This window comes from Protopterus annectens, chromosome 8.part0 (assembly GCF_019279795.1).
Source record: "Protopterus annectens isolate FY-2018-M chromosome 8.part0, PAN1.0, whole genome shotgun sequence".
Lineage (NCBI taxonomy): Eukaryota > Metazoa > Chordata > Ceratodontiformes > Protopteridae > Protopterus > Protopterus annectens.
Genome location: NC_056741.1, coordinates 419042281 through 419069519, shown reverse-complemented (window position 1 = coordinate 419069519; position 27239 = coordinate 419042281). Strand labels below are relative to the sequence as shown.

Below are 27239 nucleotides of genomic sequence, written 5' to 3'. Positions count from 1 at the left end.
GCGTGTTTATTTTTTCTAAGACATGTGTGGCTTTTCCAACATGTGTAACAGTCTGCAGACATTGTCTGCCTGATGCTTAACTGTGTGTATGTGTTTGTGCTTCAGTGAGTGGTTGGAGTTATTTTTCATAGGCAAACCATCATAATCATCAATGTAATAAACATATAAAACAAAACCGATAATAGTTTTTTCTGTTGTAGTTTTGTGTCCAGTTTTACAGTTTACTTTTTTTTTGTTTTGTTTTGGATAAGTTTTTTACTTCTGTAGTATTAAAGTTGCAAAGCAAAGATCATCACGGTAGTGAAAGCAGGGCAGCTCAGGAAGTTTGATTGAGATGAAAAGCATTAGATGACTAGTAGGATGCACCCTGTGGTCAGAAAGAAAAAGGATATCAGAGAAGAAGTTAAATAGCACCAATTGCAAAAAGATGGATTACAATGGTTCAGTCACTTGTGCAGGAAAGCAAATGACAGGTTGGTAAAGCAGATTACAAAGAGACAGGAAAAATAAGTCAAGAGGAGACAATGATGTCCAGTCAAGGGGGTGATGAGGATGAGGATGAGGATGATGATGAATATGTAAGCATGCCAAATAGCAAAGCAATGACAGTCACATTAATTTGTATCAAAAATAGCATTGCAACCATAAAGTGTGCTAATAGCTAATGCCTAAGCTGCACCCACTGTCTGCCTTGCCCCACCAGCTTATTCCATGTGTAATAAATCCTGACATTATATTTTTTCTTCAGTGAGCACCATGCAAGATTATGTTCTGGGCAGCACATGTAAATCATATTAAAACTATAGGGGAGAAATCAGTGGCTAAACAGTGAGAACAGGGCTCTTTACTGTCACAGTTCCTGGAAACACAGCTGTGATCGTGAAAACTGTGACTAGTTAACCAACAATTCTAGCTGTAAAACAATGAATTCTGAAATCATTGTTATGCCAGTATGTTTCTCAAGGGAAACCTCCCCTGTATTCCCAAACCCCAGCTACTTATATATACTGGTGACAAGGTTGTTGCCATCAGAGTTGGAAAAATACTCTGCAATGCAAATACCTTGGACATAGAATATACTCATTTGTTATTAATATTTCAACATTCTGATGAGCACAGATATGGTCCCCTGTCACTGTGTAACTGCTACTTCAGAACAGCCTTTGTGGTGATATTACATGTGCCCATGCCTCTCAGCTGTATAGAATTTTGGAGAATGACCAAATTTTTGCCTCATATTTTTTGTTCTGTCATACAATTTGGTTTTTTTCTGGCAAATCAATGAGAATTAAAGTAACTAAAGAATAGCAAACAATGACATGCATTTGAGTTCAGACTTCAAATTCTTCAGAAAATACATAATAATTAAAAACCTGTTATACTAGCAACTTTCTAAGTTGATAGTAGCAGTATCTTTGGGCCTTTGCCCCCCCCCCCAATTATTTCTGTGTTTGTCAATATTTCTTGTACTGAGAGGTTGAGAGGTATGCCTCTTCTTTTCATTTAAATATGAGATAGCTGGTTTTACCATTTCACCTGTATCAAATGATGGTATATCATGATTCTATTGGAGTGGGTGAGGTTACATAATTATGCATGCAAATGTCATGTTAATCGGCATCCAGATTTTTGGCCAGTTGTACCTGCTTTTCATGGGACTTTGTCCAGATTTTTGAAGTTTCCAGGTTGAGAAGTATGCACTGCAGTATGCCCCACCACAACCTACCAGCTCTTTGAAGCATGCTGCATGCTTCATAATATGATTTTTCAGAAGAAAGCAGGCCAGCCAATCTCCAAGACAATCCACTAATACTGCAGGAACTGTTGCAATCATAAGCACATCATCCAGTATCGACCACAGTGATGGCAACAGATAACTAACAGCTGCAAAATACTCTCTTCCTCCAGATGCCACTGTGCGCAGTATATGGAAGTGGAGACAAAGCATCAATATCTGTCCTAGCACAAGGACCCTGACATGCACAAAGTGTCTGTGCAGTGTCATACAGAACAAAACAATGGATGCTGTGTTATCTCATGGCTGAGTAGTGCATTGTCAAGTCACACTGTATATCAGACATTGAACATCTCAAAATACACCACAGGCCGTTGTGAAATGGAGTTTTGTAGGAATCATTGCAATATGTAGACAATGCTTTCCTAAATGCTTCCAGGAACATGGGCATGGTGGATCTGGTGGAACAGGACTTGTAGGGAGATGCATATGAGCTATCACAAGCCAAGCAGCCCTGTGATGCGGCTGGCCCCAGCATCATAATGGGTAAGTTGCTATACCGATCATGGCAAGGACAGATTGCTTTCTCTCTAATGGCCATTAAATGTAACCAGCATAGAAATGCAAATACCTGTGGCCATGGACAGCACTTGATACAAAGGATAATGGATGTATTTTCTAACATCTTCATGGAGGTGACCATAGATTCTACATGTATCTCCACTAACAAAACAGGCAAATCATGGTCTCACTGAAGCCCTTGCAGTGCTGGATCACATCACCTCAGAGGCCATACACAATGTCTTTCTACTCCATTTTAGCTTGTACAGTTGCAGACTGTGCCCAGATTAGAGTCCTGCATGTCTCATAGTTGAGTACAAGAGCAGCCTGTATGTCTGGAGATGACTGTAACTGGGGCAGATGGTAAGCACCAGTGCTACCCTGATGTAGAGTGCGTATACATACATCAGATGCAGTGCACTGGCCTACCTCTGCAAAACTAATACTAGCAGTGGTAATGCTGTCAGTCACAGTGGAGCCCCCTGTGACTGGAATGGCATTCCACCATGCTGTGCATCTTTTAGGACAAGAGTGTGGGAGGCTAAAGTGTCACCCTGGCAGTGGGTGTAGGCCCATCAGGAGGGAGACAATGTGAACGTGTCCTGAGAGTGTGAGTCAAGTTATATGTTGGTTGCATTTTCAGACCCTGGCAGGAGCTGGCCTCAGCCTGTTCTAGCCCATACTGAACAGATGTAACCATAGCAGTGATTTTCCTTGAGTATACAGAATAAGGAACATAAGTATGAGAAAGTGTTCACCCTGTAATCCCTCATGCCTCATGGTGTGATTGCTAATGACAACTGAATTAATGCTGGCAAATATGCAAAAAACTTGCATGTGCTGGTAGTCCCCTTAGTCTTAATGCCTAATCTATCTATGGAGCACAAAGGCAGTGGTCAGTGCACACTCCCTGTATCACTCTGGGCAGAATAGATGCATAGATCATGCATTATGGCTGCTAACCTGGCCAGTCTTCACTAGAGAAAAGTGATATGTAGACACTTCAAGAACCTGTGCATACTTCTTTTGTATGATTTCTGTCACTAATCATCACCATGTAAGGATGTGAGGAATGAGCCATCAACAGTGAGTGTTGTATTAGAAAGATGGTTTCCCTAATTGCTGCACTGTCCACCAGTATGCTGTGTGGTTTCTGAGGCCTATGTCATATCATCCACATGCTTCTGGCATTGTTGTGTGGTGCTGATACTCCTACCAATGGCATTGACAACATGCACTACCATGTTCCACACATAGCCTCATGGCTACTGGTAGGTACCCTTATCCCTAAAAGGCATTGGTTATGAGTCCAGAGTGCCTGTAAAAATATACCATTCTCTGTAGGTTTAAATTTGAACAGCCTCTGCCATCTGCTGCCTTTGAAGCACATGCATACTCCCAGGGAAAAGAACACATAGGTTCATAGGTTCATAGGTAGGTATTAGGCTATTGGCCCTGGGGCCTATACAAGCCCAGCCAAAAAGGAACCCTGGCTTTTGCCACCCAAGAAAATTATTTTCCTGTGCCACTGTCGTATAGTATAGGGAAGGCCATTTATGTGCCCACAGAGGTATGATGGCATCAAGACTCATTAATACATTACTGGATTAGACAGGCATGGGTACTGTTTGGGGGCCAGAAATGTGCTACACACAGGAGTCTGCGAGTTTGTGGCATGATATGTAGAGGTAGGAGGCTTCCACTAGCAGTGACAAGACTGTGTGCTGTCATGTATGAGGGCTTCCCTGACAGCTGCTGCATGCTGGTACATGCTTGCATGGGTGGACTGAGCTATGATGGCAGAGATAGTGTGTGTGTGTGTGTGTGTGTGTGTGTGTGTGTGTGTGTGTGTGTGTGTGTATGTATCTATGTATATATATATATATATATATATATATATATATATATATATATATATATATATATATATATATATACACACACCCTGGTACAGTTGGCTACCATCCCTGGTGATGGTTGCAGGTGGACAGGTGGATAACTGCAGTAGGCTACAACTACAGCAGCTACAGGTGAATGTTGTGGGCAAGCATAATACTGAACACTGCTGCTAGCATAGGTTCATTAATGTTACAAGAGGTACTCAACAGGGTAATCTGCATGTGATTAATGCTACTAAAACATCCCTTACAATACTGTAGATCACTGTGTACCTCTTCTGGCATCTCTTATGAAACGGCCACTTCATTTCTGGCTGAAAGTGATTCCAACAACTCATAGTAGTCTGCTGCTCCCTTTTCCTCGCTGCCTGTTTTGGCATCTTAAATAGCAAGATCTGTTCATATATGTCATTAATAAGTAATACTTTGCATCATATTTATGCTAATAAAGCTAGATTCCACCTATATCTATGAAATGCTATGTTTCACAGAATCACACCAGAGACATAAGGTGCATGCTATTCTTCACCACCATGATGTGCACACCCACCTTTATACACAAACAATGTGTATACATATATTGTGTGTGTGCAAATACGTGGTGTTAAGATGTACTACATGTGATTGACAGTCCCACATAGGACATGAATATGAAATTGACATGTTGTTTAACTGTAGAATTTTGGTGATGACTGCCATTGCCATTTAATGCGACTTTCTCTGGCTATTACATATTTTTACGTTTTAAATATTTAACTGTTTATGTATTTATACATTTCTCTGATATTGTGTAGAACTTTTTTTTCTGTAGAATTATAACAGGTTTGTAGTTTATTGTATAGGTTTGACTTCAGATTTAAGTTTGAAGTCTTTGGGATCAAGATTTATGTAAGTCTGTGAACTTTTTTTTTTTTACTGTTATTGGAGCTGCTTTTTGTATGTTAAACCTTTGAAAGCATTTTTGTATTTCATGGAGGTCATTAGTTTAATTGTAGTAGCTGCTAGACTGGGTGTTCTACTTAATGTAACTAGATCCAGCGGGTTGGTGACACAGAGAAAGCAGAAGGGAAGCTTACAGAGTGTATATAAAAGTACAGTTGTGTAAAGTCTTACCATAATAGCAGATGTCCTTCTCTTCACTGTTGCAGTATTCTCAGCAGGAGGGATCCCCTGCCAAGGATGGCCCGATGTCTGGCCAGTATACCAAACCTTTTAGGTTGTTATTGATACACCATATGCCACATGTATGCTCCCTGCACAAGGCATAGAGCATAAAGGTGACATCCGGCCATATCATCCTTAGAACTGAGAGCCCCAGGTTAGTATTCAAACCCTTGAAAAAAGCACCAGAAGAATGCACGGCCCTAGTAGAATGAGGCTTAACCACAGAAGGGGAAGGAATCTGGGTAGAATAGGCCAGGGATTCCTCATCTGAATCCACTTCTTCTTCAGAGGAACTCTGATCCCTACATATTTTGCGGGGGGAGACCAAGGAGGAGCTGGGACAGAGACCCCCTGAGGAGGCTTCAAGGCCATAACAGCATTAAACAAACACTGTGTAAAATTCTGCCACTCACTTTGATGGTCCTTGGGAGAAGAAGAAATATGTTTTGTCTTTCGCTTCCTTTTTAAAGGGATGTCCACCTATGAAAAGTAGAAGGCTCCAATGCTGGACTACAGTCAAAGTACATGGCCTCCAAGGACATGTGAGAAGCTGGATCCCTGCCAGCCTCTGAACCAGTCACGGTAGAGGAATCCAGCCGAGAAACTGGATGATCATCCTGGCTTTCACTAGCCTCAAGAGAGATGTCCAGTGGAGGAGGCACAGCCCAAGAATCTGACCTCACGTTTTTGGCCTTCTTCTTCAAAGACGACTGACCCTCAGGCCAGGAAGTACCTTCCATAGCGTCTTTCACTAAAAGCTTTAGACACTGGTTTTCAAGATAAATAGTGAGGGATGAAAGACAACTATGTAAGGTCTTTGGAACAAAAGCCTGACAAATAAAACAGGATGTACGGTCGTGAGAAGCTCCAAAACAAAACAAGCACTGCTCGTGATGGTCTTTATGGGGAATCTGTCTCCCACACTGGCATTTACCCTTTCTGGATAATGTGAAACCTCACAACAACATAAATGTTAAAAGGAAAAAGGATAACTCAAAAAAACCCAACGTGGGGCACTTATCTGAACAGCTAGGTAACCAGCAATGACTTGGGGAATCAGACCAACCATCAAAGATCACGTTCGGACTGGCAGCAAAGAAATTCTGAAGATGATACATCCGGGCATCACCTTTATGATGTTTGCCTTGCATGTGGAGCATAAGTGTGATGTACAGCATATCAATAACATATCAATAACAATCTAAAAGTTTTTGTATACTGGCTGGACGTCAAGCCCCTCTTGGCAGGCGATCCCTCATGTTAAGAATACTGCAACAGTGAAATGGAAGGACATCAACATATCTAACTCTACAGGAAGGAAATTCTGATTAATTATCCAAGGTATTTGCTACACATATATAATATAATACATATTTATATATGCTTATATATTAACATTGTTATAATAACTTTGCTTTACGTTTAGTTAGGACTTTCCTCCTCTGTTCTAAAGCACATTTCCATCTCATGACTACTTAAATATTAAATACTATAAAGTAATGCAGTGTTAGTGCCTTGTCTGCTTAAAACATAATCAGTATTATGTTCCCTTCTTGTGTAACATGGGGTCATAACTTCACACGTTTATCCTCTAACCTCTATCCATTCATAAAAATCCTTGTTCTGCCATCTCTACACCACCCCCATATAAATTTGCATCTAACTCACACCCAAAGTACAATATCACACCAGAGCTATCATAATGCCATATGAAATGCTATCTCTTTTAAAAATGAAGATTGAGGGCTAAGGAATTAATGCGATATTGCAATAACAATGGTGTTCTGTCATAGATAATGAGTGAATACTGATTATAAGATATGACTCACTATTCAAACAAAAGTGTAGTGTGTAGCTATAATATCTAATTCCATAAAAGCAGAAATAGCCAGACCTGGTCTGTGATGACATGGGAGATATTTTGTGAGCATTTCTTTTTTTGTGCATTTGAATACCGAAATGATAATCCTAAAGATCAGTCAGTAAAGCAGGAATGTGAGTAAATGGCACAGAAATAGCAGATAAAGCAAGTATATGTTATGGTAACAATAACAAGTAACACAACACTTGATAACATGCTGGGTAACAACACAATGGATGTTTACACATTTGGTGCTTCTACTCAAAAAACTTGTTGATATAGTGGACTTTGTCTAATGAAAGCCACAGGCAATGATACTAACTTCTGAGAAGTCATTTTAGGGCAGGGAGAAACTTTGTGTATGAGAATTACTGGGAAGACAATGATGAACATACAGGTGGAAGTACAGGATAAGGTCAAAAGTTAGAGTATGAAATGGAAACCATTAGTGACCAAGAATCAAACCACATTTTACCCTTATCTCAATACTCTCCTCTCTTGTAACATTATTCATTTGCATCACATTATTTACAAGGAATATTGCTATATTATAGTATGCATGATTTTCATTCTATATCATATTATTTAAAAAATATTATTTTCTTCAAAATAAAGTTTTGTGAAATGATGATGTATTTACTTTTTGATAAATCTGTTGGAAAAGGGTATAGCTAATGATATATTTAATAACCCTACTCCCTTTAATAATCCCTCCGGCAGTGTTAGGTAGCTACAACATTTTCAGTCATTTTATGCATTAAATGTTATTTTCACTATATTTTATATTTTATTTATTTTGCATTTGTTTACTGGGGTAGTCTGTCGGGCCATTATGAGCTCATTTTCAGTGGAAGCCTGGGGAGAAGAGTTCCGCAATAACATGAACATGGGGTGTGTTCATATAAAATCAGTAAAATGTCATGATTATGTACAACAAAGGTAACATATTTGACAATTGGTTGAATTACTGGTAAAATAATAAAATGACAAAAACAAAGAACAACAAAGGTAAAGAGACTGACATTACATAGATGTTTCTGGCATTAGAATAGCTTGGATTTACTAGATAGTAAACTGCTGTTTTGACATAACATGGAATAATTCCAGCTAGAGGAAACTCACAATTATTGTCTTTTAATAGACCAGGTATGAGGTCATTCAGGCTTTAGTTAATTTGCTTTATTAAACTCTCTTTACTTAGTGGAAAAAATGGCTTAATTTTGTGTAAAATAAGTGTTGCATCACAATCCAGTGAACAACCAGCTACTAATGCACAGATGCATCTGCGCGCACACACATACATGCACACACACACACACACACGCACACGCACACACACGCACACACACACACACACACACACACACACACACACACACACACACACACACACACACACTCCTAATGATCTGTTACTGGGATTTTGTATACGAAAGTGTACCATTTACAGATTTTTTTATTCTTTTAAAAAATGTAGTGATGTTTTATAAAAAGTACCTCTGGCTTTGCTACAGAAGAAAACTATGACAGTGCAAAAGGAAACAAATACAGTTGTAAATTTAGAAATTATTCTAGTTCTAAAAGTTTCCTTCTTACCATTGTCCAACACTTGGGTTGCCCAGCATTTGTGCCACAAGCTATCACAAAATCATCATCGAATCTCTGAAGAGCAACAATAAAATTCTCACATTCTGCCTGTAAAGCAAAGGAAAATTACATTTACTAATAACTAATAGAAAAAAATTCTGAATAATTGCACATATAAGCACATGCATACACATACAGTTTTATCTTAAGAACCACTCACTATGAAATTAGCTGAAATGGTAACAGAAAATGCCACATACAATTCCTTTGCTGACTTAAGTGGTATTTCTTAAAGAGGACAATCATATACCCTCAGTTTTGTCATCTATTACATTAACCAGGTGTCAAATTAAGTACCCACTGTGCTTGTTTCAGTCTCCAAATCATACTTCTCATTTGTTCTAGGCTGTCAGTGATGTTCATAATTTTTGGAGTAAATTTTGCTTAGTCACTCTTAAAACTGATCATTTTTTAGAAAAAATAGTGGACTACAGTCAACAAATACTAATGGTCATTAGAATAGCAGACATCTTATTTCTTAAAATGCATATTCATTTAAGGTATTGTATTGTACTGCCTACTTTCTATGAGAATGCAACCTTTATAAAGACTGTCCTTAATTTGGGACCTTCATCTCAGATTATTTTTCAGATCGTCCCTGACTTCAGAGGTGAAATGCTGACAGATATAAACTACTGTTTATTTGGTACAATCAGGATGACACCATGTCCAGATAACATGACCTTTGAATGTCTGAATATTGTATACAAACTTCACAAGAATATGATTTACAGACAGGCATTTGCTATGGAAACATTTAATTTTTTTCTTTTTTTGCTAACGATAGTTGGAAATATTTCTACTTATAGATTCTAGATGTCTATATGAATAAACTTCACTTTGAATTGATCTAAACATACAGGTAATAACCTTTTTTAGCCTATCAGATGCACACTATCAAAACTAATTCTGTAAAACCCGAATATTTAAGGTAACACATGCTTCAGGAGTCTGGCTTTCAGTTTCATGAAACTGCTTCTATAGAGATGCATGGATGTCCTTTTATCATTACTCAGACCTTTAGTAGTTGCCTATCAAGGTCATTATGTGTAAGATATCATAACATGTTATCACAGTTAAGATGGTTAGCTTGTCTTCATGGTGTTAACCAGGTGTAAGAAATAACTCTGGGCATACTTCAAGACCTTACAGTGGATACTGTTAAACTGAAATATCAGGTACACAGGCCATACAACTGTATATTCTTATTCTGAAGAGTTTATTGAAACAAACTAACCAAGCACTACTGTGAGATTATAACTATTTTCTTTGTAACACAGATCACTGTCAGATACATTGCACTTCCTCAGCTGACTCAAATTATAAAATATCCAACAAATAGTTTTTTACAGCCACTTTTATCTAGTTTCAAAACGTTGTCCTTGATGAAAACATTATTTTCCTATATTGAAGCATTCTTTGTCTGCATTCTTATCTCATCCAGAGAAACATTTTCTTCAGCAGGCCGAAATGTTCTTTCATTGCTAGGATAATCTGTAACTTCTTTTGCTGTGTTAGCCATTTCCTGTTTGCAAGTTAATTTGCTTGAATATCTGTATACATTCAAACTGTTTATGATATTTCAACAAGCCTCTGTTGTTAATGCCATTTGTTACAAAAACATTCAGAAGTATAATACTTTTTGTTCCACACAAGCACATTCTGTTAAGCTAATTACATTTGTTTACTGCATATTTCTTTTCTGTACTCGCAGATGCTGTGTTCTAAAAATATCACACTGTTACTATGATATAAGCAGTTTTAAAAACAGTTCTACCAAATTATACACACACACACACACACACACACACACACACACACACACACACACACACACACACACACACACATATATTTTTTTCTATCAAATACATGTTATTACTATGAGGGAAACCAGTTTTACTTTATATAATTCTATCAGATACCTGCAGTTGTCTTTTGCTCTACTAGCCTCGCAACACTGCAGCTAGATGATGGCTGGCAGAAATGAAGATAAACTTATTAAGAATATAATAGCAAAAAATCAAATATTGAATAAGTAATGGCAGCAACACAACATGTTTTAGTTAACACTGAAATAATTTAAATAAAAAAGTTCCAAAAGTTGTTTTTCTTTTTTCTGTGTACTTTTTCATTATTAAAGTTTTGAGGGTTGGGGGTTGGCATAATGGTTAAGGTGTTTACCTCCCCAATGCAAAGTACAGGGTTTGATTCCCACCTTTGAGGGAAATCAGCTAAGCTTAAAATAGCCTACAAGGGTGGCCTAGTACTTACTTTTGTCTAAGGTGTAAAATGCTTATAAAACATTTGGGGTTGGGAGGATGGCTTAATGGTTAAGGTGTTTGCCTTACAAACACAAGGTACAGGATTTGAATCTCACAGGGGATAACTGGCTAGGCTTAAAATGGCTTGCAAGGGCAGTTAGCCTAGTACTAGCCTATGAACTTATGACTGACTTTTACTTAAGTCTCTGTTGTGGTTATAATATATTGTAACAGTAAAACATACTCACCCTTGGTGCAGAAGGCTGTGGGATCTATTTCCACACCAGGAAGATGGATAGCTGACACTGCATTGCAGCATAAAGTGGGTGCTGCACTTTTGAGTGTGTCATCCTTCAGATGAGATGTTATACTGAGGTATCTTCTGCTTGAGTTGGTGATAACTTACGTGGATGTTAAACATTCCCATGGCACCTATTGAAAGAGTATGGAAAATTCACTGATGCTCTGGCCAAATTTCCCTAGTAGTATAAATGCCACCTGAGGTTTCCCCTGATAAGTGGCCACTAGCCTAGTGGGACTAACCCAGTCAACAAAAATAAATAAATAAAAAATAAATAAAAAAATCTATTTATCTAACTTGCACCCGGCAACAAGCAATCTCAGCATGATGTAACTCATCCCTTTTCCTCCCTACATGAAATCTCAGTCCTGTTAATTTTCCTGATCTCACAGGAGTGATATGGGATGGAGTACTGTTCCTTAAACTCATTCCTAAGTATAATTTCTGAATTGATAATTAGGATTTAGAAATGTGGGCTTAGTTTTGTCTGTGCAGACAGCTGTGTACGCCATGATCCTGCAATCATTTTGCTGTAGTGCTGTGGGATATTTAGAGCTGTAGTGCTGTCCAGTACCACTTTGTGGCAGCAGCCTTGTAATGACACAGAAGCTTTTTTTTTTCTTTTTCTCTGTGAGAGACCAGAAAAGGATGCTATCAGTCTTCAGTCTTTTCACACTCCAGCTCCCAACATCTTCGGTCCTGCACTGCATCATAGCTATCAGCGTATCATAACTGAAATGTTAGTACATTGTCTACTACTGGACTAATTCACAGATAGAGTTTCTAGAAGTTTTACAGCTAGATGTTCTCCCATACTCAATGAAAAAGAAAGATTCAGTTGTTAGATAATTACCCCATGCCCTGAATGCTTTTTAACTGTATTTTGTACTCTCACTACTTCTTGTGACAGAGTAATTCAATGTCTTGCAGTTTTGTCACAGTAGACTCTGCCTTTTTTGATATTCTTGCTTAATGTCTTTTACATTTGGTAAAACCTCCTGCTGCAACAACCTCCAGGCCACAGGTAAGCCATAGGTTCATAGGTTCATAGGTATAGGTTCTGTTTATTGTGGTGACAAGGTTTAGGTCCCTAGAGTGTGTAGCTCGGAGGGATTGGGATTTCTTTAAGTAGAGCATGTCTAACAGCTCTAGGTTTGACATAGCTTTGTATGTTAGGCAGAGATCACCTCTGAGTAGGTGAAATGCGACGGAGTAAAGCTGGAGTTTTTTGAGACAGTCTGCTTAGGGCATCTGTTTGAGGCTCTTTGTGAGGTATTTCTGCAGCCTTTCCAGTTGTTGTAGATGACTTGTGAGGTACATACCAAAAGGGGTGTTGTACTCTATAATGGGTCTAATGAGTGACGAGTAGAGGGGAACAATGACCTCTTTTTTTCCTGGATGAGAAACCTTTTGCGATGAGGTGTGCCATGTAGAAGGATTTCCTAACTACTGTGGCGATGTAACTATCGAAGGAGAAACTACTGCCCACCTGTGTCCCAAGGTCTCATCACACTTTCGATGTTAAGTAGACTACCACCTATGTGATACCTCATGGGTACAGAGTTGTTTACCAAAGGGGATGACAATGCACTTTTTGGCATTGAGCTTGAGGCCATGGCTTTGACACCAGGCATATCTCATTGAGGCCCTTTTGTAGGATGTCCACATCGTTAGGAGTTTCGATTATGGCTCCTAGTTTGCAGTCATCAGCGAACTTCATTATCCAAAGACCTTCTGTGTTAACCTGTACTTCAGAAAAGTAGATACCAAACAGGAGAGGACACAGGACTGAACCCTGTGGTACTCCACTTGTCACTGGTCAGAAGTCGGATTTGGAGTCTTCTACTTTCACAGTGTGGGTTCTGTCAGTGAGCCATTTGGCAACCCATCTTGTGACATAGGGATTTATACCTAGTGTAGTGAGTTTATCTATAATTCCAGAGCAGGGTATGGTGTCAAAAGCCTTGACAAGCCCTAGATAGGCTGTGTGAACCACCTTACCATCATCTACGGCTTTCGTGACTGCTTCAAAGAAGTCTATCAGGTTTAGGAGGCATGATCTGCCTTTTACAAACCGGAACTGGGTGGGGTCCAGAGTTTGAAGATTACCAATGTCTTTGTTTATAAGTTCCATGATAATATGTTCCATGGCCTTGCAGACCAGGCTTATTAGGCTAATGGGGCGGTAGTTCCCGGGGTCCGTGGTGGCACCCCCCTTTCTGCAGTGGGATAACTGTCACTATGTGCCATTCAGTGGGTAAAAAGCCTGAGGTGAGGCTATGATTGAACATGGTGCTTAGGTGGGGTGCCAATTCATTCTGTAGTTTGTGTAGAACGGAGCCTGGGAAGTTGTCAGGTCCCATGGATGCTGTGTTCTTGACTTTGGAGAGTATGTTTTTTACCTGTGCAGCCATGATTACAGGAACTTTGCATTCTTCTGGTATAGAGATGGGCCCTTTAGGGGGTGAGAAGGGGGTGAAGTTAGCACTGAACCTATCTGCCAGGATGTTGGCAATATCAGTTGGTTCTGTATATTTAGTGCCATTGTGCTGTAACTCAGAGCAGATCTGAGTGTTGCCATTGAGATTCTTGACATAGCTGTAGAATGCTTTGTGGTTGTCTTTAGAATCAGTAGCGATTTTGTTTTCAACCTTGTATCTTCTTCCCATCAGCCACTGTGTAGGAATTAGCTCAATAGTATCCATCCATTCATTACTCCCTTTTTTACCATTTTTTCACATGGTGTCAGGGTATCACATCAGTAGTGACAATCATCCTAGAGCCAATGCTCATCCCACTGGGTGACTAGCCCTGCTATGGTCTTCTTCCATACTCCAAACACGCATGCACACTCACACCTATGGCCAGTTTAATGTGTCCTACCTACACACTGCATGCCTTTGGAATGTGGGAGGAAACCGGAGCACCTGGAGAAAACCCACATGAACAGAGAGAGACCATGCAGACTATGCACAGAGGATACCCCAGCCGAACAATGACCTGGAGAACTTCATTCTGTGAGGTGATAAAGCTACCACCTGGGCACTTGTAGAACAGAATTTCACTAGTCTGGCAAAGCTAAATAACAATGTAGCTTTGCACTACCAGCACATTTTCTCATGATGCTCTTTCCAGTTTGAATTATTCTTTCCACTTGTCTATTGGCTTTTAGGTATCTCAGACTGGTAGTAATATGTCTGAATATTTATTCTTGTCAAAGAACAATCTGAGGCTCATTATCAGAAATTAGGACATGGGATTTTTAAAACTCAGAATGAGGAATGTTCTTCATCATGAAATGTGGTTGAGAGGTATGAACTTGCTTGTTCTTGTAACCACACATTTAGTAACATGGCATTTGTTCAACTGTTTCACACTCATTGTCAACTCTTTAATTGTTTCCTGGCTTTGTGATACCCCTTCCTGTTGCCATGTAGTTTCTGTACTACCTCATATCTTTATAAGCAACAGTATCTTTAAACTTCATTTTAACTCTCTTTTTTCTCAGGTTTACTTTTGCACACATCCATTTCTTCTGCCAGTTGTCCATTTTGCTACCTTATCAGCATACATCTTAATTGTACAGATATTTGGAGAATGTCCACAGTTTTACCTCAAATATTTGGTCTGTTCCTCATAAAATCTGTGGCTTTCTGGCAAATCACAGAGGATTGAAGTCACTAAACAATTATCAAATAATGGCATATATTTGAGTTTCTGACTTCATATCCTTCAGAAAATGAACGCTAACACACATTGTGTTATTCTAGCAACTTCCTAAGTTTATAAGAGCAATATCCAAAGTATGTCCCTGTTTTTGGCTGTTTCTTCCCCCATTATTTTAGGCTTTGTCCAGATTTCTTGAAATAAGAGATTGAGAGGTATGCTCATCATTTCTCTCGCTCTCTCTCTCTATATATATATATATATGTATACTATATATATATATATATATATATATATATATATATATATATATATATCTAGATAGGTATTACCCGTTGAACAACTGAGCAATTGCATCATATCGAAGCACTAAAGTAAGCCTACTAGGTCAGCATTTACGATTTATCTAAGAACAATCCATACTAAAAAGAAATTTACTAAACAGATGGATTCACCTTTCTCCCACCTTCCCCTGAAGGCTAACAAAAAAGGAAGTTCTGCTACAAAAACCCAGTCAAAGTTTTACCTCCTTCTCTTTTTTGCCAACTCTAAGTAAGGCAAATATGGACATATTTCACTAATAACTTGAGATGCAACCACAGAGACATTGATTAACACAACTAATTAGAACAGACATAAATGCATTTATGGGGTGAGGTGGGGTGAAACTTCCACTTCTGTTGACATGGGAGCTTAACCCCACCATGCTGCATTAGTTACATAGAGTGACTCTTCTGCTACACAACCAGAATTATAGAGCTATTACTAATTAATGGCAAAATCAACTACAGTGGGATTGACTGCAGCAAAACTCAATGAACTTGCATTTGACTGAGTGTGAGACTGTGAAAAGAGATGAACTAAATGGGGAACTGACATGTATAAGTACATCAATACACATAGTATATACAACATTCTTGAAATGCTAGCATCTAACAAATCTTGTTTTACCAGTGTGGAATTTGCAAACTTTTAGAATAGAAACTATTAATCCTGTAATAACCACACCATCCCATGATTCCTATAATAGACTAACACAGTACTGCACAGACTTGTAAAGGAAGAGATGAAGAAAATTGGATATAAAATTGTCAAGGTTTTTCTTGGCTAAATAATTTTACTTCAAATGATTACTGTTTTGTCTTCAGAAAAAAAATGCTTGTTTTACAAAGGCTGAGATCCACATTTGACTTGATTCGTCCAGATTTGAATGTGGAAATTCAATAAGGTAGTCTGCTCAGAAGTGCAGTTTTGACAAAAAAGTGTCATAGTGAGAAGGATTGCATTGGGAGTTTATGTCTCTGTGAGGCACTATTCTTGTGATCTTAACTGGATCTGAGGCATAATTGTAAATTATAATTGTCTGGGACCTCCATTCTATATAGTCATCAGTGGCTATGATTCATTTGTGAGGAAGCATGCTGACAAAATAAAGTCACAGAGAATGAACCATTTTCTGAATCTAAAAGTGAGGTAGAAGGTTCATTGTGAAATGCAAAGGAACACACATGTGCTTTTATACATCCCAGAAGTACCAGTGAAAGTTGTAATTGAGAAACATTTGCCTTCTTCTGTTGTGACAAGAAAGGGTGAAAGATATTTATCTGCACTTGTTGCTGCCGAAGATAGACACTTTCAAAGTTTTCAGATTTCTCTGCAGCCACCCCAGCTAGCTATCTTACATGTAGAAGACATTTCTTTATTCACATATAAAACAATGAGATTTTTCTTCTGGAAAATGAAAGAATGTGCTCTGGTTATACTGAAGATTTTAAAAAATCTACTCAAATAGTTGTAGAAAACTGTACTGAAAACTTTGAAATTATAATTTAATGATAACTTATAAATTATGTATAGAGACAGATGCATAAAGCTTAAGTTCAGTATATAAGTTATTGAGCCTTCCATAACTGAACGATGCAGCTTTTACAATGAGTTCTTTGCATAAGAAAGGGATGGGGATGTAGCACTGTGTAATTTCTGGGCTAATACAAACCCCATACATATTGTACAGAGTCAAAATTCACCTGTAAGTGATGTGACATTAATATCCCACCCACACTGTTTCTGTCATCTTTCTCATTTCCTATCACTGCACTATACTTATTTATTGAAATTTGTTAACTGGGTTTGTCCAGCTGGGCCAGAGACCCATTTTCAGTGGAGACCCGAGGAGAAAAGCTCCAGTAAGAGACAGTTTAAAATACGTGGAAGTTCAGTTTACAGTACATAAAATTTCAATTTGCAATACATAGCAGTTTGCAGTGTATGATACAAAAAATTAGTAGGATACATCAGATCAGGAGATGTATACACATTTTTTTGTTTCTTGTGGTACATGTTCAGCAATACAGCTGTCAGAGCAATCCAAAAAGTTTTGAAGTTGTGGTGTATGGCGTGTGTTAAGGAACTAGCATTTTAGGAATAGTACAGATGTGAGAGATGAAAAAAAACTGTATAAGGTGGATAGGGTAGTGGGAAGTAGATTAAGATGCTAAGGCAATATATGGGAAAAATTGGACAAGACTAGGATAAAGAGTTGTAGTGGCGTTAGGTAGGGTTGTGACAGGTACAAGTTTTGGTGTTCAGTAAGTGAAGTCTGAGTTATTTTTTTAAAGTGTATAGGAAGGATAATGGAGCATATGTGTGTTGAAAGTTTATTCCAAGTTTGGGATACAGAGTACTTGTATAGTAGTTTACCAACAGTTTTTTTTTAGGTTGATAGATGTCTAGGAGTTGCTGGTTTGAGGTGCAGGGTGTGTGAGTGGGAGTGTAGGTGGAGACTAAGGAGGAGAGAGCAGGGCAAGAGGATGGTTTGTATAATATGGAGTGTGCAATTTGAAATTGGGATAGAAGGAGTTGTTGTGGAAGTTCAAGCGATTGTGAAAAGTTGAGTGCAAGGCAATGATGTGAGCTATAAGGGGAGTTTGTGACAAATCTTGCAATTTTGTGGTATGTTTGTTGGAGTTTGGCCAGGGTAGTGGACGGTATGTTAGTTAGGACTGGGGTGGCATAGCAAAGGGAGGGGAGGAGAAGAAGAAGTTTCTAAGTTATGGAGCTATTCACATATCTATTGATGTGATGCTGCATTGCCATAGAGTTTGAACTACTTATTAAAGCTTTTGTATGTTTAAAGGTGCTGGAGTTTGCTGTCAAGGTATAACAATCATGAAAAAAAATCTAAAGACTTTGTGCATCCAGAAAGAAGGGAGCAGTGGGACAGGATAATGATGCACCATATTGTCAAAGATCAGATTTATTTAATTTTTGTCCAGGTAAATCCCACTGAGCTAAAGGTGATTTAATAGGGTGACAGAGACAAAGGCCCTCATTCCATATAAACCCAGACAGACACTGTTAGGAGAAACCAATGAGACAATGCACTGTGACTGAGAAGTGGAAGAATAAATAATTGGAGGAAACCTGTGTGATAATTTAAAAAATCTACAAGCTGTAGTACATGGTTGCAGTGCTAGAAGTTTCACTGGCAGAAAGGGTATGAAAAAACATGTCTGGAAAGATGATGTCAAAAGATTTCCTTCTGACTTAATGAAGTATACATGTTTTGTATGAGATTAATGGGATCTTCAAATGAACTGCTAGAAATGAGTGCTATATACCTATTTTTATCAGAGTAGTGGAGTCATCAAATGAACTACTAAAAATGAGAGTTGTATACATATTTTTATTGGAATAATGGGATATTCAAATGAACTGGTAGAAATGAAAAGTATCATGTATAATGAAGGGTTTCAAAGGAGCATAGGACGCATGGATGACATGAGGATGGCAGCAGTGACAGGTGAAGAACAGGAGTATAATAGCTGTCTGCAACATTCCGGTAAACATGGAAATATATCGATTGCCTTCCATTACTTTTTTCATAAATTAATATATCAATAGGCAGTTATACAAGACTCATACCAATGAATTCATTTATTAGATCAGTCTTATGTCCAAGAAACTGTATCGCTATTGTACATAAGATGTAGAATTTTGGTAAGGGCTAAATAAATGATAGGAATCTTCATAAAAAAAAGAAAAAAAAACAGACTCATGCAGATGATTCATAATGAAAATAAATGAATGTGAATATTGTAAAGAGTTGTTGAAGATGTTTTTCAGTCAGCAAGATAATAAGAAGTGAACTAGCTGACCTACAGTAAAGTAATATAATGCAGTTTTCTTAAAACATAACAAAAACCCAAGGACCAAAATCCTGCATTCAGCTTCCTGGCATATATACAATAGGTTAAAGCCATGATAATCCTTTTTTTGTTTCCTTTTTCTGCAGAAATGTGTATGTTGCTGTTTATTCCTTTGTTCTCAGCTGCATGGAAAGCCTGCCCAACCTGCTGTAAACAGAAGAAATGTAGTAAAAGAAAAAAATTATGACCCATGAGAATAAGGAGAAAAAATAAGCCATGCAAAAAAAGAAAAAAAAATCTCTAGATTGTACCAGCACTTTAGAGAAACCTCCCACCATGTACTTGCTGAACTGAGAAATGGCAAAAATTGGGCATGAAAAGTGGGTGGGGCTACTGGGGCTTACAATACAGCACAAGCATGGAGCATGTACAGTGCATGCGGGGGATAAGGGTGATTAAACAAGACCAATGGTCCAGAAATAGAATAAGAAAACAAATGATCAAAGGGATCTGGACATCTACTCTAAACAATATCATTTACAGCTCATAAGCCACAGACATTTCTTGCTTTTAGGCATAAATAATCGTGAAAAAAGCATCCTTAATGTATGCACAGTAGAGTGCTACCTCCAAAACTGTCTTTGTATATGCTTTATAAAACATTCACTTTAATGTTTGTGTATTACACAATGCAATTAATTCATTGTAGAACACTTGATGTGTCCTTGTTATAACAATATAAATGCTTTTGCTTAAACAGATATTTTGCACATTGTCTTAATAACTTTGTATATGTAACCATGGCATTTTTCTCCCCAGGCCTCAAAGGAAAATGAGTTTTAATTCCCAACCAGACTTTCCTGAAACACAAATGCAAATAAATAAATAATTGCATGCATACATACATGCATACATACATACATACATAGCTATTGCTATGTATGTATGCATGCATGCATACATGCATGCATACATACATGCATACATACATACATACATACATAGCTATTGCTATAACAACTCAGTGATCCTTTTTTACCAGCATGTTGTGCACAAGGGATTTCATTTTCTACTGGTCAGCTGTCCGTGATAAACTACTAGTATGTTATCAGGACCACTCATCCAGATATAGGGTTTGTCACCCATTCTTATGGTCTTAGGGTGACAGAATTGGTCACTTACAGTGTATCGTTGTGGACTATAAACATGAACACAAATAACTCATATCAATAAGCGTGCTCTGCCAACAGTGCTATGTGACTTAAAGAAATTAAAGACAATGGGGCCACTTCTGAGAGTACACTAAGCTGGCTGGCTTTCACATGCACTAGGTTACTTAGTGATGAATTGAAATGTATTTATACATTTTTACTTATTTATTTTACATTTATAAAAAGGATGAGTGAACTAGTCATATACCACTATATTCAGCCATGTCAGGCCATGGAAAAAAAAATGTATAATTGGGAACAAATAACTAGAGAGGGAAAAGTAATAGAATGGGAAAAGGCCAAAATTGTATTTGGACTGCAGGTTAGAGATTGCCTTCCCTATCAAGGATTGATCTTACAGTACAGGGAAAGAGAAAGAAATAGGGCAGTCTTAAACAAAAGAACAGCACTAGTATCGTTTTAGTAGAATCTAGAACAGAAGCTGCAATTAAAAAAGGAATAATTAGTACAGCATATAAAATATTGCATGATAACTATAAGAATCAATTAGAGGAGGTTAGAAAGGATTGGGAAGAGAGACTGGATATGCAATTCACAAAGAAACAATGGGAGGATATATGTATGTCTCCCAAATATGTAACAAAATCTAGAGATTTTGGATTTTTGCTTGGAAATGTTTACATAGATATTTTTATACTCCACGTAGACTCCAGAGAATTTTTCCTCAGGTAAACAGCAAATGGTGGTGTGACGGGGAAGAAAGAGGTACTAGGGAATATATTTTCTGGAAGTGTGGTGGGTTGGCAGACTTTAACAATTCCCTGAGGGATGCACTGTCAGAGATGCCAGGTGGGTGAATTGGTGTGATGAGGGAGATGATTTTTCTGAGCTATGATACAGAATCAGAATCGCCTAGAAAAGTTGAGGACTTGCTGTGTCTAGTTATGGTGGCTGGCAAAAAACAATTACTAGAACATTTCTTTTTTTCTTTCTTTATTTGACATTTGTTAACTGAGTTGGTCCAACTGAGCCAGTAGCTCATTTTCAATGGAGACCTGAGGAGAAAAGCTCCAGAGATTTTACAGACAAATGAAATAATATCACACTTAAGTATTCATAAGTACAAAAGTGAAAGCACAAAAATAGAAAAATAGTTGTAATATTAGCAAGAGGTTTTTTTTTTTGGAAATCAAAATCTAAAACTATATTAGGAGTAATGATATAGTAACAGAGATAACACAAATGGAACTGAGATCTTTAGAAAAAGGTAGGAGCAAGCTACATTGGAAAATACATACAGGGGAGGAATGAGGCTTAAAAGAAGGCAGGACTTAAATGAGCTATGTAATGTTTGACTAAAAATAATTGGGTAGATTATAAGTGATGTGTACTGTTTGCATCTGGCAGTGTGTCAGTATGGTTTGTGATGTAAAATGCTTGCAACTAGGATTGTGTTGCTGTGGTTTGTTTTCATTCATATAAACGTATGATTGCTTATTTTGTAAGTGATGGTTTTATAAAGATGTTTCGTGTTTAAAAAAGGGGCAGGAATTGAATAATTTATGTAATGTTGCTTAGGTTATATGATATATAGCAATATATGTGAAGTATAATGTTTGATAATGTTAATTTATTAATACAGTTTGATTACTTTTGTATAAATGTAAACTGCCTATGTCAGAAGTGATAATTCAATAAAGGTATTTAAAAAATAAACAGTACAATAAAGGAGGACACAGAGTGACTTGCACTTCATAAGCAATGTCTGAAAATTAAAGTCAAATTGCTTTAAAGTAGACTAGATAATGTTAGAGATTACAATTTAGATTGAAATACTCAGAAGCTACTTATTTCAGTTCAGGTATGTACAAGTGCTAAGAGCACAGTAACATTTTAATAAAAGTTAAGAGAGTAGTGCAATATTCATTTAGAATGATAAAACATTCTGTTAAATAACAAGAGGCACGAGACTAACGGAATAAAAAGCAGGACTTTGAAAGTGCAATCTGGAGTGTGTGGGGAAGTGCACAGTGGCAAATAGGAAAGTACTAAACTTAGGTAAACTGAGAAGACTGCATATATGTGAGAGAAATAAAGTTCCATGCAGCTGATGCCTGCTTTAGGAAAGACTTTGGGTATTGTTAGAGAAACAGTAGTCATTGTAGGTTTATGGCACCTGGAAGGCTGTTTAAGTGATAGTGATTGCGTGCAGCAGGTGAAATTAATAGCTTGCCAAATAATAGTCAGATAAGAATCAGTAAAAAAAAAACAAATAGTTTAAAAACTAAATTACAAAGCATAGTCTGTTATGCTCGGCAAGAAGCAGACCTAGAGTGTTTGACAAAGCAAGTAATTGCTCTACTAAATACGGATACATATAGATTATATTTAAATGAAATCCCTGCCTGAACCATATTAGTGATGCCAGTATGTTTTACATATTCTAACTCCACTCTAAGGTCTTAATACTTAAATAATCATTTATTACTTCTATGTTCCTTTCTGTCTAGGGTATCCCTGTGTTAGCAAATTGTATCAACTGGTCATTTAAACCAGAGTACCATGTGTCACGAAAGGAGATATTGCCAGCCCAAGCTATCTGAAATTTTGTAAATAATATGTCACTTGTGAATATCAACATGATTTCTATAGAAGTAAGACAAAGAGAGATACTGCCAGCACAGCTGTCTGGAATTTTGTAAATGATTATGTGTCATTTGTAAATGTCAACGTGCTCCATATAAGATATTTGTGTTACAAATATATTAGAACTGTATGTCATATAAGATGGTTTATACAGATGTATGGTGAAGAGGTATTTTAAAAAGTGCTATTTAAAAATGGATCCGCAGCATGCCCTGCTGGAAGGGAACAGAAATATACATACACTATTGTAACTATTTGAATGTATAGATTTTAACAGTGGAAACTGGAACCCGGGAGGTTAACTTCAGAAAAAGAGCTAAAATTAAATTACTTTATGGCAGCAAGGAGACAGAATGTCTAAAACTAGGGAACTTTCTGCACTGTCTTGCAAGTGTTTTATTGTTTTATGACTTCCAGCAAATACCAAGATTTGAGGAAAAGCCCTTGTCTATGTATTTTCACAGGTAGATGCTAAATACTACCAGCTGCATCAATGGTTATTTTTCACATGGGATAGAATCAGATGACAAGAAATTATGTCATTCTGCAAGCTATCCCAGCAGTAATATTTGAGGTATTAATTTGGGAAGTCTCTTAGTGACCGGCAGAGTTTCACATCACAATAGTTTTATTTATTTTTTTGTTAGCTTAGTTAGTCAGGGAGAGCAGGCAATGATGTCAGCAGAAGAGTATGACAAGCTGACAAGGAGCTAGTTTGCTGAGATGCACCAAGCCAAGGGTTGGTGCATGCCAACATGACTAAAGCAGAAATAATTGCAGCCTTGGTCACAGCTGCATCACAGACCAGCAACCAGGAGGACAACCAGACTGGCCTTGGGGAAGTGCAACTCTCAGAAAATGGACAGTTCAACCTTTCCACAGAGGACTTAAAAATCCAACTGGAGTTAAAGAGATTTGGACCGGAGGCCAAACAGAACTAGAATCAGCATAGAGATTGCGCCATTTGGAGGCAGAAGAAAAGGAGAAACAGATGGCATTAGAATCAGCAGATAGACTGAGATGTCTGAAAGTTTAAGAGAAAGAGAGGCAAGAGGCAACATGAAAAGTAGATGCTGATTCTTTGCCAAGGTCATGGAGGTAATGGGGAAGGGAGTAACTGAACCCCCAGAAGCAACAAAGGTCAGTACATTTCTTTCACAATTTCCAGAGAGTGATAATTTTGATAGTTTTATTCATATGTTTGAAAGGGTGTGTAAATACCGGCAGTATTCTGTATTTATCTTTGACCTGACAACATCAAGATCCACTCACCACATCTGCCTTGCTTGCTCTGAAGTGAGTGTACTAGGGTACAGTATAACTGTTTTAGATATAGTCAGGAATATAGCAACGTTCAGTCTAGATATTTATTTGAGACTGTTCTGCAATGTTGTTTTAAATATTTCCTATGATTTTGAACTCTGTTATCACTGTACATATATATTTAGTATTGTCTTGTCCTTTTTATTTATTATTACATATAGTTAAACATTTCATTGTAGCTGATCCTTGTGAGACATATTTAAGTTCTGAGAGTACTTGCATATTTATTTGGTGACACTGTATAGGCCACTCCTAATAGCCTTGCTCTTGGTCAAACTGACATTTGTATTGATAACATTAGACACTAAGCTTGGACACCCTTTGTTAAGGGTCTTAAAGTAGCTGATAAGGGTTTCTGGTGGCAGTGATAACTACCTCATAGTCTCGGCAGATGGGGGCATAGTTAGTAAACCTGTAACAGCTTTTCCCAGGGTGTGTGTGTGTGTGTGTGTGTGTGTGTGTGTGTGTGGGGGGGCAAACAAATCTCCAGGAGGGTGTGTGTCAGCTACTTGGGCAGGGTCACGAAGCACTTACTGGACAGAGAGAGTGTTGTAGGTCTTGGCTTGGCCAATCAGCTGAGATTTCAACTCTATAGCTGTGCCAGTGGAGAGTCTTATTGGGAATCTGGAGAAAAGAGGGAGAAACCAGGCTCAGACTGACTGTTGTCTCTGTGTGCTCTTCAGGGAATTTGCACTTGATGCAGTGAGCTGCATCTGGAAATACTGCGTGTGTACCTGTCATCCTCCCAATGTATGTCCCCCACTGGTGCTAGTGGTGAGGATTGAGGCTCCTTGACTACTGGGCCAGTGATGGGGCATCACATATATTGGTTTGCAGTGGTGTGGATATCCACATATTGGGATTCAGTGGTGTGGATATTGAATTCCTGTAGCCTGTAAATAGTGGTCAGTAAGGAAGGTGTTTGTACTCAGTCAAACAGTGAACATTCAGAGTTTCACATCACAATAGTTTTATTTATTTTTGTTAGCTTAGTCAGGGAGAGCAGGCAATGATGTCAGCAGAGGAGTATGGTAAGCTGACAAGGAGCTAGTTTGCTGAGATGTGCCAAGCCAAAGGGCTGGTGCATGCCAACATGACTAAAGCAGAAACGATTGCAGCCAAGTGAGCTGCATCTGGAAATACTGTGTGTGCACCTGTCATCCTCCAAATCTATGTCCCCCACTGGTGCTAGTGGTGAGGATTGAGGCTCCTTGGTTACTGGGCCAGTGGTGGGGCATCACATATATTGGTTTGCAGTGGTGTGGATATCCACATATTGGGATTCAGTGGTGTGGATGTTGAATTCCTGTAGCCTGTAAATAGTGGTCAGTAAGGGAGGTGTTTGTACTCTCAATCAGCCAAACAGTGAACATTCAGAGTTTCACATCACAATAGTTTTATTTATTTTTTTGTTAGCTTAGTTAGTCAGGGAGAGCAGGCAATGATGTCAGCAGAAGAGTATGACAAGCTGACAAGGAGCTAGTTTGCTGAGATGCACCAAGCCAAGGGTTGGTGCATGCCAACATGACTAAAGCAGAAATAATTGCAGCCTTGGTCACAGCTGCATCACAGACCAGCAACCAGGAGGACAACCAGACTGGCCTTGGGGAAGTGCAACTCTCAGAAAATGGACAGTTCAACCTTTCCACAGAGGACTTAAAAATCCAACTGGAGTTAAAGAGATTTGGACCGGAGGCCAAACAGAACTAGAATCAGCATAGAGATTGCGCCATTTGGAGGCTGAAGAAAAGGAGAAACAGATGGCATTAGAATCAGCAGATAGACTGAGATGTCTGAAAGTTTAAGAGAAAGAGAGGCAAGAGGCAACATGAAAAGTAGATGCTGATTCTTTGCCAAGGTCATGGAGGTAATGGGGAAGGGAGTAATTGAACCCCCAGAAGCAACAAAGGTCAGTAAATTTCTTCCACAATTTCCAGAGAGTGATAATTTTGATAGTTTTATTCATATGTTTGAAAGGGTGTGTAAACAGTATAATGTTGACCAAGGGCTCTGGGTACGGTTCCTGACCCCCTTACTCCATGTTAAAGCTGTAACTGCAATTTCTAAAATGTCTGATATGGATTGATTAAATTATAATACTGTTAAAAATTGTTTATTAGACTGTTTTAAGTTAAAACCAGAAGTTTATAGGAAAAAGTTTCATGAGCACAGATGCAAGGCTGATGAAAGTGTGTGTGAATATATTGCTGAGTTAAGCACTTATTTTCATAGATGGTGAGTGGGTGTCAGATCACCACTTTTGAAGGGCTGGCAGATCTTTTGGTGAGGGAACAAGCCCTTAGCACTTTGCCTGATGGCATGCAAATCTGGTTAGCAGATAGAGAATGTAACACAGCAGATGAGTTGGGGAAAAAGGGAGACCTATACCTAGCAAGCAGGGCATCACACTGGACAGGAAAGGGATACTCAGTGCTGCTCATGGGTCTAAGAGAACCCATGGTGGGCAGCCTAAACCACAGTGTCTGCTAGTAGCAGGGGAAGCCACTAATTCAGGTATATGGCCAGGATCAAGGGTTACATGTTTTAAATGTAACCAGTGGGGCCATGTAGCATAAAGGTTTCCATGGAGGCAAGGTGGGAGAGCCAGTACATGTCTGGAGACAACAAGGGTACCAAACTACCACAAGGTTATATCCTATCTTAGTAGATGGAAAGCAGGCCACTGCTAAGAAAGACACAGCCTCTGACCTAACCATTGTGAAGCCTGCAATGGTTAAAGAGGACCACTACTTGCTTTGGCAGTCTACTCCAATCAGAGCTTTAGGGGGGACCCCATTCCAAATACCTTTGACTAGGGTTCACCTTGACTGGAAGGGTGGAAAAGGAAGCAAG

General features: G+C 38.4%; 1 protein-coding gene across 1 annotated transcript in view; it reads right to left on the bottom strand.

Moving 5' to 3' along the window:
* The window catches only part of LOC122808845 (semaphorin-7A-like), an 851812-nt gene that overhangs the window by 533043 nt on the left and 291530 nt on the right, over window positions 1-27239 (bottom strand). Inside the window, exon 4 of the mRNA XM_044079936.1 lies at window positions 8816-8914. Within this exon, the coding sequence (XP_043935871.1) occupies window positions 8816-8914 (99 nt within the window). The remainder of the gene's footprint in view (window positions 1-8815; window positions 8915-27239) is intronic.